Source organism: Carassius gibelio, chromosome A20 (genome assembly GCF_023724105.1).
Source record: "Carassius gibelio isolate Cgi1373 ecotype wild population from Czech Republic chromosome A20, carGib1.2-hapl.c, whole genome shotgun sequence".
Classification (NCBI taxonomy): domain Eukaryota; kingdom Metazoa; phylum Chordata; class Actinopteri; order Cypriniformes; family Cyprinidae; genus Carassius; species Carassius gibelio.
The window spans coordinates 2,898,925-2,914,209 of NC_068390.1; the positions used below are offsets into that span (position 1 = coordinate 2,898,925).

Sequence of the window (15,285 nt, forward strand, 5' to 3'; positions counted from 1 at the left end):
GAGTACTAAATTGAGTCCTTTCAGTCTTTAAATTACGGTGGCTGAGATAGCTCAACGCGCTGCAATTTAAGAAAACACATGCAAATTGAAAGAAACCATAAAATAAAAATAAAAAACATTTTCATCAGTTTGACAACACAAGTGCTGCAAATCCTCACAACACATGCATATAACGAAAAGCGCTGCAAATCCTTCACAACACATTTATATAAGAAAACGTGCTGCAAATCCTTCACAACACTGGTATATAACGAAACGCGCTGCAAATAGCACTGACCACAATGGAAATGTTTTGAGGAAACCTCAAAAAGTGTCGGACCCGCCTGGGATTTGCTTATCGTACAGTGGCTACTGGTCAGTGGAGTTGTTGGTGAACTGAAAGGTGAGGTTTTTTTTCATGGTGTTGTGAGGATTTGCAGCGTTTTTCGTTATATGCATGTGTAGTGATGATTTGCAACACTTGTGTTGTCAAACTGATGAAGACGTTTTCTTCATTTGCTGATGTTTTTTCAAATTGCATGTGTTTTCTTAAGTTGCAGCGTGTTGAGCTGTCTCGGCCATCGTATTAAATAGCTATTATGTAATGTAATATTTTATGTGTAATTATAAGTGTGTAATATCTATAACATTTTTTTGCACATATTTGATAATGGTAAGGTCAGTAAAATGAAGTCTTTTGCATCCCAGTTTGAGTAAATGTTATTTTCATCATCTTTAGATCTGATCAGAGGTGTATTTACAGGAACACTTCAGATGACGTCAGAGAGCTTACGTCACGAGACGCTGAGCATGTCAATGTGACTGATACTTGTGTGTCCATTTCTGTCAACATATTGCTCAGTTTTTATACTGTTTGTACTAATTCAAAATGTATTGAAAGCTAGTGTGTAACAGCCGTCACTGTCATCTGTTTATGTAATCCTACTACTATGTAAACAGAATTCCTAAAGGCTTAATGAGAAAGTCTAATCCGATTGAACTGTCTTGTTTTGATGACTGGAGAACTACTCACCGTCTGGTCAGTGCTTTATTACTCAATTTACTTCAGAGATCGGCCAAAAATTTTATGAATTCTTTTAAATTTAATTAAACTTTTTTGTTACATCCACTAAAATTTGGAATCACTAAGACAAAAAAAGATAAACAAACAAAACATATATATATCACTATTGCAACCAGCACCAGCATTTTCTGTTTTCAGTTGTTATTTTGTATTGCATTGTTTCATTATGTATTCAATCTTTATGATGCAGTCTTTACTCAAATCTATTAAGAAAACCTGGTGTTAATTAAAAAAATCAATCCTTTGATTATTTACTGTACATCTTGATAAATATAACCCCTCCCCATTGTTAAATGAAATTATCATTATCTTTCAAAAACATAAACATTGCCTTGCCTTGCCTAAACAGTAATGGTGGAAATATCACAAATTTATTAGTGCACATACATTAAAATATATAAATCACAGTTAGTTGTTTATGTTACTTCTATATGAATGCACATTAACGAATGATTTGTTAAGCATCTTAAGTTATAAGGTTTTAAAAGGAAGTTACACACATGCATATAAAAAAAGAAAAAAAAAGAAAATATATATACAATAAGGCAATACAAGATAGTAATGAGATTCACAAGAACAGAGCACCAAACCAAAAGATGAAGAAATAAGAAAACAGAATAATGATAAAACATGATTTATTCATTAGGGTCTTCTAATAGTTTACATTTCTGCAATAAACCAAACAGTCTTCTTCCTGGTTTAGATTTTAACTGTTTTACAGATTTACAGTAAATCCAAAATTCATTTTGAAAAACAGAAAACAATGCCTTTGTTTTAAGGCACCTATACATTAATGAATATAAAATTTGCCCAAAATGAGAATATTATTCAGAACAACATGAGTATGCACATCTTCCATTATTAAACCAAAAATTATGTAATTTTTAGAAAATTGAGAAGACAGTTTGATTGAAACTTTAAGCCTCTCGAATCTATCAGACCAAAAGGCTCTACTGAAAGAACAGTCAATGAATAAATGTACAGTTGTTTCAATATCAACATCACAAAAGATACAATTATTGTTATCAATATTGAATCTATATCTAAGAAACTCTAAAGATGGGTAGACATCATTAAACATTTTCAAGTGTACTTCCTTGGCTTTGGGGGGTATGGGAAAGGAGATATACATGGTTCTTAATTTAAAAATAGAGCTCTTGGGAAAAAGATTATTTCGACTAGCTTGATTTGGAAATTTATCTTGGGTCAATAAAGTCCTTATTAATTTATATGGCAGGCGGTTACTAATAAAATCTTTCCCATTTATTATAAAAAAAAGTTAAATGAAGAGCTTCGGTTACATTAGGCACTGTGTTACTAACCAACAATACACAGGCCTTTGGAATAAAGTTCAGCACTCTGCTTGTAATCACAATGTTTACTATATTTTTCACAGAAAGTACTGTGATCCAAAAAATAACCATATTTCCCTAGCAGGTGAACAAAAGACCAGACACCTCTCTTCCACCAATCTCTTATAAAAAGTGACTTATTCCTAAATAAAATTTGCCTATTATTCCAAATAGGTGAATTATGTGGGGAAAATTATGTTTATAAATCATCTTCCAATATAAAATAACTTGTTTGTGATATTCTGATAATTTGAGCGGAAGCGGAAAAATCACATCGTAATAAGAATTCTATTTCACCAACACTTTCAAAGATATTTCTAGGCGCGCAGAACCAGAAACTGTCATTATTTATTAGAACATTTTTGAGCCAGTTTATCTTGCAATTCTGCAAACCCCCTTCTTTGTAATCCTTCACTAGTGTCCCTTTTTTAACATAATGAGATTTCCTCTTCCAAATGTAATTAAAATTCATTTGATTAATTAACTTAATTTTCTTATTAGAAATGGGAAGGGATCCTGCAGGGTAAATACACCTAGATAGAGATTCCACTTTTGTCAATAAAATTTGTCCAAATATAGAAATATCTCTCTGCGTCCATCTATCCAATCTGGCCTTATATTCACTATTAGATATTTTAAGTCATTCACTTAGTTCTTTATCTTTGGTAATTAGAATACCAAGATATGTGATCCTAGATTTAACTGGTACATTGCAAATTTGTGTGAGCTGAGATTCTTTCAATGTCAATATTTCACAATTGCTTAGTTTAAGACATAAGCCTGAGGCATTAGAAAAATGATTAATAATTTTGAGAGTTTTTGGAACCTGATCAGAATTCTTTAGAAATAAGTGTCATCAGCCAATTGACTGATCACTATGGAATCATCAATAACCTTAAATTGCTCAAAGTCAGAATTTTTAATTGCAAGAGCAAGCATTTCAGCAGCCAAAATAAAAAGTGAAGGCGAAACTGGACAGCCTTGTTTAATACCTCGGCTTATATTAAAGCGAGGAGTGGTCCCTTCAGTCAATGAAACAGAACAATTTGTATCCCAATATAATCTACCAATAATACTTCTAAACTGTTTCCCAAACCCATACAATTCTAAAGCCACAAAGATAAAAAGGGTGTTCGATTGTGTCTAACGCTTTGTAGAAATCAAGAAAAAACATGATACCGTCATCGTTAATTTTGTCTTTATAATCAATCAAATCAAGGACCAAACGAAAACTATTATGAATCAATCTACCCCTCATAAACCCTGACTGTGTATTACTTATAATCTTAGATAATCCGGTTTTCAAACAATTAGAATAAATGTGGGCTAACAATTTATAATCAATATTTAATAATGTAATGGGCCGCAAATTATCTAAAAATTTAGGATCTTTGCCTGGTTTAGGAATAAGAATTATAACCCCTTCATAGTATGGGAAATTGAAAGACATTCAGTAACCTCTGTTAAAGGTTTGAATAAAATACATTTTATAGAATCCCTCAAAAATGTGTAAAAGTTGGCTGTTAAACCATCAGAGCCAGGAGATTTGTCAGAGGGTAAAGATTGCAAAGCAGCCTCCAACTCCTGTAACTAGATTTTTGCATCACAAATCTCTTTAAACTCCAAACTGATTTGTGGAATAAATGGCTTAATAGTCTTAAAAAAAAGCATCTGCATTAATTTGAGAAAATTTCAATTTATATAAGTTACTATAAAAGGAAAATATTTTTTTTGTGCAATATCATGAGCGTTCGTAGATTCATTGCCATCGATAATTAAGGATCGTATATTATTTTTCTCCTGCCTGCTCTTTTCCAATGTACAGAAGTACGCTGAATTTCTCTCCCCCTCTTCGATCCATTTGGCCCTTGAATGAATATAAGCTCCTTTAACCTTTTCAACAAATATAGTATAAAGTTTGGATTGTAAGAACAAAAGCTTTGTTTTATCTGAATCAGTAGACTGACTATTACTGCAACATTCACTTATCCTCTAAAAGGATTTTTAGGCTGCATTAATTAGGTAGACCTGAACTTGGAACACTTCCCATAACACCCGATGTACTTGCCACATCATTAGAAGAAAGGCATCTACGCTAATATTAGTCTGTTTCTCTCTTGTTCCGAGGTCACCGTAGCCACCAGATCCAGTCTGTATCCAGATCAGGCCCCCCAACTGAGCCTGGTTTCTCCCAAGGTTTTTTTCTCCATTCTGTCACCGATGGAGTTTCGGTTCCTTGCCGCTGTCGCCTCTGGCTTGCTTAGTTGGGGTCACTTCATCTACAGCGATATCATTGACTTGATTGCAAATAAATGCACAGACACTATTTAAACTGAACAGAGATGACATAACTGAATTCCATGATGAACTGCCTTTAACTATCATTTTGCATTATTGACACACTGTTTTCCTAATTAATGTTGTTCAGTTGCTTTGACGCAATGTATTTTGTTTAAAGCGCTATATAAATAAAGGTGACTTGACTAATAAGATTAACTTCTAAATGGATCGATTTTTTTTAGCTTTTTACCAAAGGAAATAGAATAACTACGAACTCTAAATTTCAAATATTCCCATTTGCTAATATTCGAGGAGAGTGTACAATCTTCACTCACTTCTGCAACAATATTTTTAATTCCTTGACAAAAGGCCTCCAAGTTAGGAAGATTGGCGTTAAATTTCCAATATCCCTTATTACGACGCCGTGCAGTCAGAGACTTTAAATTTAAACCAATCATGCAATGATCAGAAGTTCCTTAGTAAAGACATAGGCCTGCCACAAAAACCTTAAGTAGCAGAGATTATTTTGCCGTTGATGTAGCCATGGACCTCTAAAATAAGCTTGGTGACCTGCTTCTCTTGCCTGCTTTATCTGCGGCCACAGTAGTGCACTTGCCTCCCTGTCCACTGGAAGGATGTGCTCGACGAAACTGATGCTCAGATCTTTACATACTGAGGAATTCTTCGTAAGACGCCAGAAATCATCTCTATAGTGCCTTATGGTGAATTGGATGACCACCTGTCAGTTTCATCCCATCTCCACCTTCCCTACGCGATGTATCGAATCCACCATACTTTCCAATTTTGTGGACCTCTGTGGATTGATCTTCGCCATGATACCAAGTATCTCGTCCCGTGTTCTTTCTTCAGTTTTCTCTTTTAAACCACAAAGCTTGAGATTCCAGCGTCGCTTATAATGCTCCAGTTCCTGAACCCGCTCCTTAAGACACTTCTTTTCCAAGGTTACTCAACACAGATTTGCAGTCCTTGATCTCCTTTGCATTAAATTCAACACCTTTTGCCAGTTCAGCTATCATTACCGTATTCTGCTTTAGTTGCGTCCCGAAACCCTCCATCATGGCTGTCAGATTATTTATGGCGTCAAGAATAGCGGCATTGGAAACCTCAGGCAGACCATCCCCTTTTACTTTTTTTGGAGATACTGAAATTTTAGAAGGTTTAGATTCCAATGGTCTCCTTATACTCACTGATTGAGTTTGCATCATCTCTTCACTAGTAGGGACAGCGTAGTCATGAGACATTAATGCGTGTGCATCGCTGATTATGACGCAACCATTAGCCTATTTTTTACAAAAACTGCTTCTACGGAACCATAACATAAGATACAAGGTAATGGAGCCTTTTATACATTTTCGTGTTTCTTTAGAAATAATTAATGGACAAATGGAGTCTTTAAATGCCTCAGAAGTTCTTCGCTGTCAAAGTGACGCCAAAATGAATGGGAGTCAATGGAATGCTAACAGCAGGTGGGGGTCCACTAGCCAATGGCAGCGCCCAGGGGTGCTTCAAAAAAATATGAAACCCTGCCTCCCTGCAATCCACCTGTCACTCTAGAGCCCACACCCTTAATTATGCAGAACTTTAAGACTTAATATAATTTAAACAGAGGAGTAATAAAATAATTCACCCCCCTCACAGTTGTCGTGAAGGGTAAAATTAGCTATATAGACCAAAATAATTTTTTGCTCCAGGCTGTAAACGTGTTTTTTTTCTGCTGTAAAGTTGGGCAATTTAACATGGGGATTCTATGGGACTGACTTGTTTTTGCAGCCAGCCTCAAGCACCCACACCCAGTCGATGAATTACAGTTTTATTCACTTCCTTGTTAGTTTCAAGAGAGGGAGCGGGAAGTTGCCAATCGGCCTACACATGCATAGAAAATCCAAGTACAGATTTCAGTTTAAAGACGCAATTGTAATTGTATGTCCCAAAGCTTGCCTTCTCTTCTACTACACAGTCAAAAGTGTGTACTTTTTTCTTCATTAAAAGAGTACATACTTTATGGGCGTAGTATAAGTTAAAACATTGAGATGCAGGGATACTGAACATGAAATCAGCTAACGTCTGCTTTTCCACAAAGCAGTGTATCTGTATTTCCATTATACCATAAAAAAGAAGACTTCTTGGGAAAAACTTGAGATATAGAGGCGTACGTTACCGTATGAGTTAACACTAATAAAATGAATGCTTTTGCGAACGATATTCTACATCTGCTTTAGATGATTGGGAGGCTATGGTTGCAGTTAACTGTAGCAATAGACTTGCTTTCAGATTTGATGACGATTATGTATCCACACAAAAATATACTTAAAACGTGTCACTTGTTATTCGATTTATGTCATTCCATGGATAATTTATTAGATTTATTTCAGTTGTCACGGTGATGATTGTAATAGTGAGTACACGTGTATATTCTCTGTGTATATTTACATGCAAGTGTATCTGTTCTATATCTGTACTCCAATAAAAAAGACAAACGTTATGCTTTTTTATATATGGGGAAAATTACATGGACACAAGTCATATATTTTACACAGGGGCGTAGCCATCTTTTCAGAAGTGAGGGGGACAGAAATTACATACACAAACACACACACACACACACACACACACACACACACACACACACACACACACACACACACACACATATTTATATAATGGATAATGGATACTATTTACTATTAATCACTGTTTTCTATTTGAATATTTTTTTTAATTTAATGTATTCCTGTGATCAGAGGTGTATTTTCAGCATCATTCCTCCAGTCTTCAGTGTTACATTAATCAGAAATTCTTAATTTGCTGATTATCAATATTTAAAACAGAGGAGTACATTTTCTTCAGCCTTTTTTGATGAATAGAAGGATCCACAGATCAGCATTTATGTGAATTATTCTGAATTCTTCTATTTTTTTTTTTTTTGGTTAAATAGGCTAAATGATAGAAATTAGTTCAGAGATTTCTATTTCAGATAAATGTTGCTCTTCTGAACCGTCTATTCATCAAAGAAACCTGAAAAAATATATACTCAGCTGTTTTCAACATTATCATAATACACGTTTTTTTTTTTTTTTTTTAGCGGCAAATCAGAATATCAGAATTATTTCTGATTTTTTCTCTAATTTCTAGATTTTGATTGGCTTAGAAATCTGAAGATTTCAGTTTAGTTTCAGTTTTCTTACAAAACTGCTGAACAAAAACAAATAATGATTTGTTTATATAGTACTGCAAACACTTGTTATCACATAATAAGGCAGAATTGTTTATTTACTCCAATAAATGCTATGTAAATTAGAATTGCATTGTTCATATATTTTGTCACCTGCTGGAGATTTTTTTTGGACTTGAAAAAAACAAAACCGAAAACAACTGTTTTCATACAGCGGTAGATGGACGCTGTTGTCCATATTATGAGTTTCCTGTTAAGACTTTCTGCGCGAGTGCGCCCTCCGTCTTTGAGTATGAATGAAGCACACACTGAGTGTTTAGCGCCCTGTGATGTTCATCTCACCTTCTCGGTCCGAAAAAACATCAGGTCATGCGCAGACTATGCTGTCTCTTTGAGTTTAAATCTATATTTATTCACACCATTTAATGAAAACCTCTATATGAACACATTTGCCCGAAAAAGTGCGGGGGACGAATTTCTGTGATGATAAAAGTAGGGGGACACGTCCCCCGCGTAATCTACGCCCCTGATTTTACACATATTAAGGTGCAAACCATTTTTACATATTAAGGCATATTAAGTGTACTCACTTAAACGTTAAAAACTAACGTGTAACATGCTTTGCCCCAACGTAGCCTACCAGATCAATTAATTCTGTCTCGAGTGAATTTTAATTAGAGTGGGCGGGGCAACTTCGAGGGGGCGTGTCTATTGCGTTTAACGTTGGCTGTTTGATTACGCTCGTCAGTTAGAAGTGATTATTTATCAGTGGATTTTCTACAAAATCACTTTAATTCGACGTTATTTCATATGTATTAAAATAGTTGTACACTATGTAAGCGTCTCAGATCGACTGAAGAAGAATGGAGAAGAAATCTGCCTCAGATTATGAAGGTAACGTTGGAGTCACATGTTAATGATGTTATAACCCTTACAAGAACGTTGGCACAAACAAAGCTCACAGTTATTGAGTGTTTGTAATGATTGGATGGTCAAATGCAAAAGCATGTTGCTGTAAAAGTCCATTTTAAGTACACTACCGTCCCAAACTAGCTTCTTTGTAAAAAGAAAAAAAAAACTGACATGAGATTATTTTTGCTTTGCATTTTCTTCGTTAAATCGACAACATGTTTGCTACGACAAGTTCCTCTAAACGGCACGCTGATCTTCACTGGACACGGAGTTTATTTATTTATTTAAAATAATTTGAGCCACAGTTATGGTGTCTTTCACCCCCTGCTGAAGTTTTTACCAGAACTAACGTTAGTTACATATTCAATATCATATTGTTGGCGCCTCGGACAAGGCATGTTTATTTATATGGAACATTTCTTACACAATGGTAATTCAAAATGCTTTACATAAAAAGGAATTAAAATAATCATAAACCGAATCACGACAATAAAAGCAAAGAAAAAACAAATTGTTGTTTGTCATTTTAACACTAAGGTGTTGAAGTAGTGACAGGTGGTTTCAAAATAAAATAAAACTGTTCCTACAATCCAAAGTTGTACAAAATAAAAAAGAAACTAAAGTTAAGAGTTAAATTAAGAATTAAGAATTTGTTAGTTGTGTGTTATAATACGGTTTTACTTGGAAAATGTTATGTTGATCTGTGAGTGGGGGTTACATCGTTAGTCTATGGAGCCAGAAGAGTCTCAATAAGAATAAATGCACACACTACATTCACATATGCACACATAGGATTCATACATGCACACACATAATTCATAAATACACACACAGGATACACAAATGCACACAAAATTCACAAATGCACACACAAAATTTAAAAAGCACAGAAGATTTACAAATGCATACAAAATTCAGAAATGCACACAAAATTCAGAAATACACACACAATTTAGAAATGCAAACAACATTTACAAATGCACTCAAGATTCACAAATGCACAGGACAAGATTCACAAATGTATTTCTGATGCACACACACATATATCTTGATTTACAAACTGCTTGCGGTCTGTGAACTTCACTGCATTCGTGTGTGAATTTTGAGACTCCCTTGACTTGGCTCGACACACAAATGCCTTTTTTTAAACAGGGAATGATCTGCAACCAATCAGATATCTCCCTTGTTTTAGCCAATCACAAGAATGCACCCCACGTGGGGGATTGTTTACTTATAAGCCAATCAGCGAACGACTCACTTTCCTCACGCAGCGAACGACTCCCTTTCCTCAGCGAACGACTCACTTACCTCACACAGCCGGCGACTCACTTTGCGCAGCCAGCGACCCACTTTGCGCAGCGAACGACTCACTATCCTCATGAGTCACGCAGCGAACGACTCACTTTCCTCACCCAGCGAGCGACTCACTTTCCTCACCCAGCGAGCGACTCACTTACCTCACGAGACACGCAGCGAACGACTCACTTTCCTCACCCAGCGAGCGACTCACTTTCCTCAGCGAACGATTCACTTTCCTCACGAGTCACGCAGCGAACGACTCACTTTCCTCACCCAGCGAGCGACTCACTTTCCTCACCCAGCGAGCGACTCACTTACCTCACGAGACACGCAGCGAACGACTCACTTTCCTCACCCAGCGAGCGACTCACTTTCCTCAGCGAACGATTCACTTTCCTCACGAGTCACGCAGCGAACGACTCACTTTCCTCAGCGAACGATTCACTTTCCTCAAGCAGCGATCAACTCACTTTCCTAAGCGAACGACAGCCGCAGACCCACTTTTCGCAGCCAGAGAGCCACTTTCCTCTCGCAGCGGACCACTGACTCTCTCTTCATGTAGGGACTGAATATTATAATTAAAGTGACTTCTATATTGCATCCAAAAGAATATTTAGATATATTTAAATATTCATAAAGGTTTAAACATTTTTTTTTTTTTTTACTTTCATTAAAATATTTCAATAAAATGAAATAATTGCCTATTGCAAATTTATGAATCCATGGTTAACTTTTTTTCTGCAGTCACTGGGCTATATGTATTGAGACATTTTTAAATTTATATTTAGTAAAAAATAATAAAAAATAAACCTGAATTGTAATCTAAACATCTGTATTTTCATACAATTTAATACAATTGCTGTGTGAACATGTTCATGTGATTGGCTTATAAGTAAACAATCCCCCACATGGGGTGCATTCTTGTGATTGGCTAAAATAAGGGAGATATCTGATTGGTTGCTGATCATTCCCTGTTTAAAAAAAAGCATTTGTGTGTAGAGCCAAGTCAGGGGAGTCTCAAAATTCACACACGAATGCAGTGAAGTTCACAGACCGCAAGCAGTTTGTGAATCAAGATATATGTGTGTGTGCATCAGAAATACATTTGTGAATCTTGTCCTGTGCATTTGTGAATCTTGAGTGCATTTGTAAATGTTGTTTGCATTTCTGAATTGTGTGTGTATTTCTGATTTTTGTGTGCATTTCTGAATTTTGTATGCATTTGTGAATCTTCTGTGCTTTTTAAATTTTGTGTGTGCATTTGTGAATTTTGTGCGCATTTGTGTATCTTGTGTGTGTATTTATGAATCATGTGTGTGCATCTATGAATCCTGTGTGTGCATATGTGAATGTAGTGTGTGCATTTATCTTTATTGAGACTCTTCTGGCTCCATATTAGTCTTCCTGAGAAGGACCCATGGGTTTTTGTATTAATCACAGTGTGACTACTGTCCTTGGCACAGTACTGGGACATTAAAACCCACACAAGTGTTCATTTAGGTTCATGATTATCTGCATTTAAGGAACAAGTTCAAAAGCAGGTTCAGTAAGTCTGTATATATATATATATATATATATATATATGAATTGCTCTCAGTGTGTGTGTCCGGTGTGGATGTGATGTCAGAGGTTGCTCGTGCTGAACGGTTTGGTTGTCTCTGTAGGAGCGGGGAGCTGGTATATGAGAGTCTCTAAACTGGCTGTGGCCGTGGCTGTTATTAAGATCAGCCCGTCAGGACGAGCCAGACAGTTCGCTGAATCTCTGGCTGATCGACTCCGACAGCAGGACGAAGGCTGGAGATCTAAAGCTCATAGTCTTCATGAAGATCTGCTGCATCTCAGACAAGAGCTGCTTCTCACTCGCGTACTGTTCGAGACCAAGAGGAATGATGCGCCCGGACAAGGTAGGACTTTATATGAATCTGTTTCAGGCCTGGAAATAAAAAAAAAAAAGTTGAATGATCATGCCTTTATCTATGGAAGTCCTAAGAGGCCATGGATTGTCATTATTTTTCTTGTTTTCTCATTATCACAGCTTCATTTTCTTCTGATCTTGAGATGTTATTCTCTAAGTTACACAACTCCGGCACTAGGTGGCCATACAGAACAGATTATAACTGATGAGGAATATATCCACCTTACTTTAATTCATATTGGACAGAGTGAAGACCTTACATTGTGCTGTATTGTGTTCGATTAGGTTTATTTTATGTTGTGCATTTAGAATGTGCATTTTAATCTTATATTTTTAATTATTAAATGGATATTTACACAAACACATACAGTAACACTCTTCTCAAACCGCATCCTAAACTTGTAACACACATGATATCAGTCCCAGCCTACTCTACATGACAAATAAAAATCACAAACATATGCTTGCATGCAGTACAATGCATTATTCATATATTGTAGACTTTATTATGAAGCAAAGCACACTTTTGCTTAAAAATAAACACAGCATAAACACAAGATGGTGTGCACCTCACAGAGACCTAAAGGTGAGTAACACATATGGAATCTGCAAATGATTAATCTTTTCCCTTTAATCTTTCACAACACCTCACAAATAAAACTGTGGTTTCTGACTAATAGCAGTGTGTCAAAAGACACGTGGCCGCATCTTCTTGCAGCAGCATATTCAGACCAGCGCCTGCAAATCACTATGAAGAATATTCAGAGAGTTTGCATTACAGACCTGCAAGATCAAAAACCAGTGCAGAGGGTGGTGACAGGATTTAAGCTACCAAAAATTCAGGCCCTGTGTCCCTCTTGATTGCTAAAACACTATAGCCAGTTTTTTGAACTGCAATTTAAAAACCATAACAACATTTTTTTAAAAAGCACACCCATTACCCTAAACTATAAACACTATTCCCCTTCTTTGACACAATTAGGGGCCTATGAAATCTGTTTTATATTTTCCAAAATTATTTTTTAATTTTTTTTTAAATTCCGTTTACATTTTTCTGGATTCTATTTTTTTTTTCTGTTTTAATTTCTCAACTCCTTTTTAATGGTTAAATTTGTATTAAACAAAAATCATGTCTAATTAATTAAAATCATAACACTTATACATTTATACAACAAACTATTAAAGGTTTAGGTTTAGGGCCCTCTGAAAAAAAAAAAAAATTATTATATAAAATTAAGCAAACTTTATTTTTTTGGTAATTTACTATTAAATTTACTAGTAAAAATGTTGATTCAGGGCTCCAAACTGCGACTAAAACGGTCGCATTTGCGACCATAAATAATAAAATGCGAGTAAAGTTTTTGCTGAGGTAGCCACTGGCCACTAGGGCTATGTATTTACATGTTATCTCTTAAAAAATTGCATGTAATGCCTTTTTTCATGATTGTTTTGCATTCACATCTTTTATGTTCGCGCATTGAGAGAATGCGCATCAAAGTTTTAGTGGGAAAAAGAGAGCGAGAGAGGACTAATGGAGACTTGAAGAGAAAGTGCAGAAAAACAGCGTCTATTTCTTTCATAACTTGAACAAACTACAACAGATAAAGCTGTCATCTGTGTGGATATTGGCAATATCGTTAACAGTTCTTGTTTATAATCATAAGGCTTCTTCTTAACAAGATCTTAGTCCATGCTGTGTTCTGTTAATGCATGAACTTCATTTGAAGTGCACTTGCCCTCCAGTAAATCGCAAAAAGCTTTTTGCTTTGTTACTTTTTAATTTACAAAGTATCAGCTTTAAAATTATTCAAAATTCATAACAAAATTCAAACAATAAATACAGTTTTGGTGCTCTTTAAGGGGCCGTTCACATATCGCGCCTAAAAACGCGTGGAAAACGCTAGGCGAGCCGCTTTCTGATTTTTTTCCAAAAACCTTCAGGCTCTTGCGATCCTGAGGGGTCTGCCGTTGCTAAGCAACCATGAGCTGCTCTCTCCCTGAAGACGCATACATTTTTGCAAAGGATAAATTGACCTTTTGGTGTCCATAAGCTCATCAGTCAGCTAGAAAAATAACTATAAAAAGGAGCATTTTGCTATATTTATGAGCTATTGAATTTTAATATTTTTACTTAACCTGTTGTCATGATTCAACTCCTTCTATAAAATTTAATTTTACTAATTAAGAAAAACAGACTGAAAGTGTGAAAGACATGCACTCTTACAAATAAAGGAGCTTAAAAGTTTCTTTACAGAACAATTTTGGTTCCACAAAGAACCATTCAGTCAAAGGCTCTTTGAAGAACAATCTCTTTCTGACCTTTTCATAATCTGTTGTCTTTGAATGTTAAAGGTTCTTTATGAAACCATTTAGACAGGACAAAAAGGTTATTCTATGGTATCATGAAGCACCTTTATTTTTAAGAGAGTATGACAACATTTACAGGATGCATTGAGGAGGACCCCAAACTATACTCAGGTGCCAAGTGATGCTTATGGTCCATGATATTGGTCCAGGTTTTGTGTAATAAACAACGCATGACTGTATATTTCAAGTTGGAAAAGAGATTTAGCTCCCACTTTAAGTGAACCTTCATTCCCAGGTTATCTACAAGGTGGATTAAAATGCTGATAAAGTCAACAAAAGATGAGACATAAACACATCAGTATGATTAAAAAGTTAAAATGTAAATTAAACAATTTAAATAAAACACATAAAACATGTTTATTCTGTGGCACCTAAAAAAAAAATTTGGCACCTAAGTTTTTTTCTTATAGGAGCTAATGGCTCCTTACTCGATTTTTTTGTTTGGAGCCCTGTGATTGATTATTTCCTTAAAAATTGTTTCATTTTAGTAGTAGTAGTAGTAGTAGGCTATGTACATTATACATAGTAATAGTAATACATTTACATTAATTAATTTAAATTAAACCAGAGTTTTATTTTGACTGGTTGCTGTGAATACATTTTCAGTTCTGTGTATATGACGCTAGTTTTACTCAAATCAAACGGTCAGATGCTCATGAAGTGACTCTTATAACAGTTCTGGAGATGTTCCTCATGTGTTCACATAGTCATTTAGTGAGACAAGCTGAAATCACCGCGCTTCTGCGCCATTCATTAACAGAGACACACAGAACATACAGGATTCATATTAAATAGACTTTTCCGGGTTATTATTTACAGGTATTAGTCCATATTGTGGAATTACCTACTTTTGATAAATTCATTTAAAAAATTTTAAATTCTCTGACATTCCACGTTAAACTGT

At 35.4% G+C, this 15,285-nt stretch overlaps 1 protein-coding gene across 1 annotated transcript in view; it reads left to right on the forward strand.

Annotated features, from left to right (window-relative positions):
- Positions 1-8,580: 8,580 nt before the first annotated feature.
- Positions 8,581-15,285, forward strand: part of mei4 (meiosis-specific, MEI4 homolog (S. cerevisiae)) — a 47,033-nt gene continuing 40,328 nt past the window's right edge. Inside the window, exons 1-2 of the mRNA XM_052536038.1 lie at positions 8,581-8,782; positions 11,764-12,003. Coding sequence (XP_052391998.1) covers positions 8,752-8,782; positions 11,764-12,003 — 271 coding nt within the window. The 5' untranslated portion in view covers positions 8,581-8,751. The remainder of the gene's footprint in view (positions 8,783-11,763; positions 12,004-15,285) is intronic.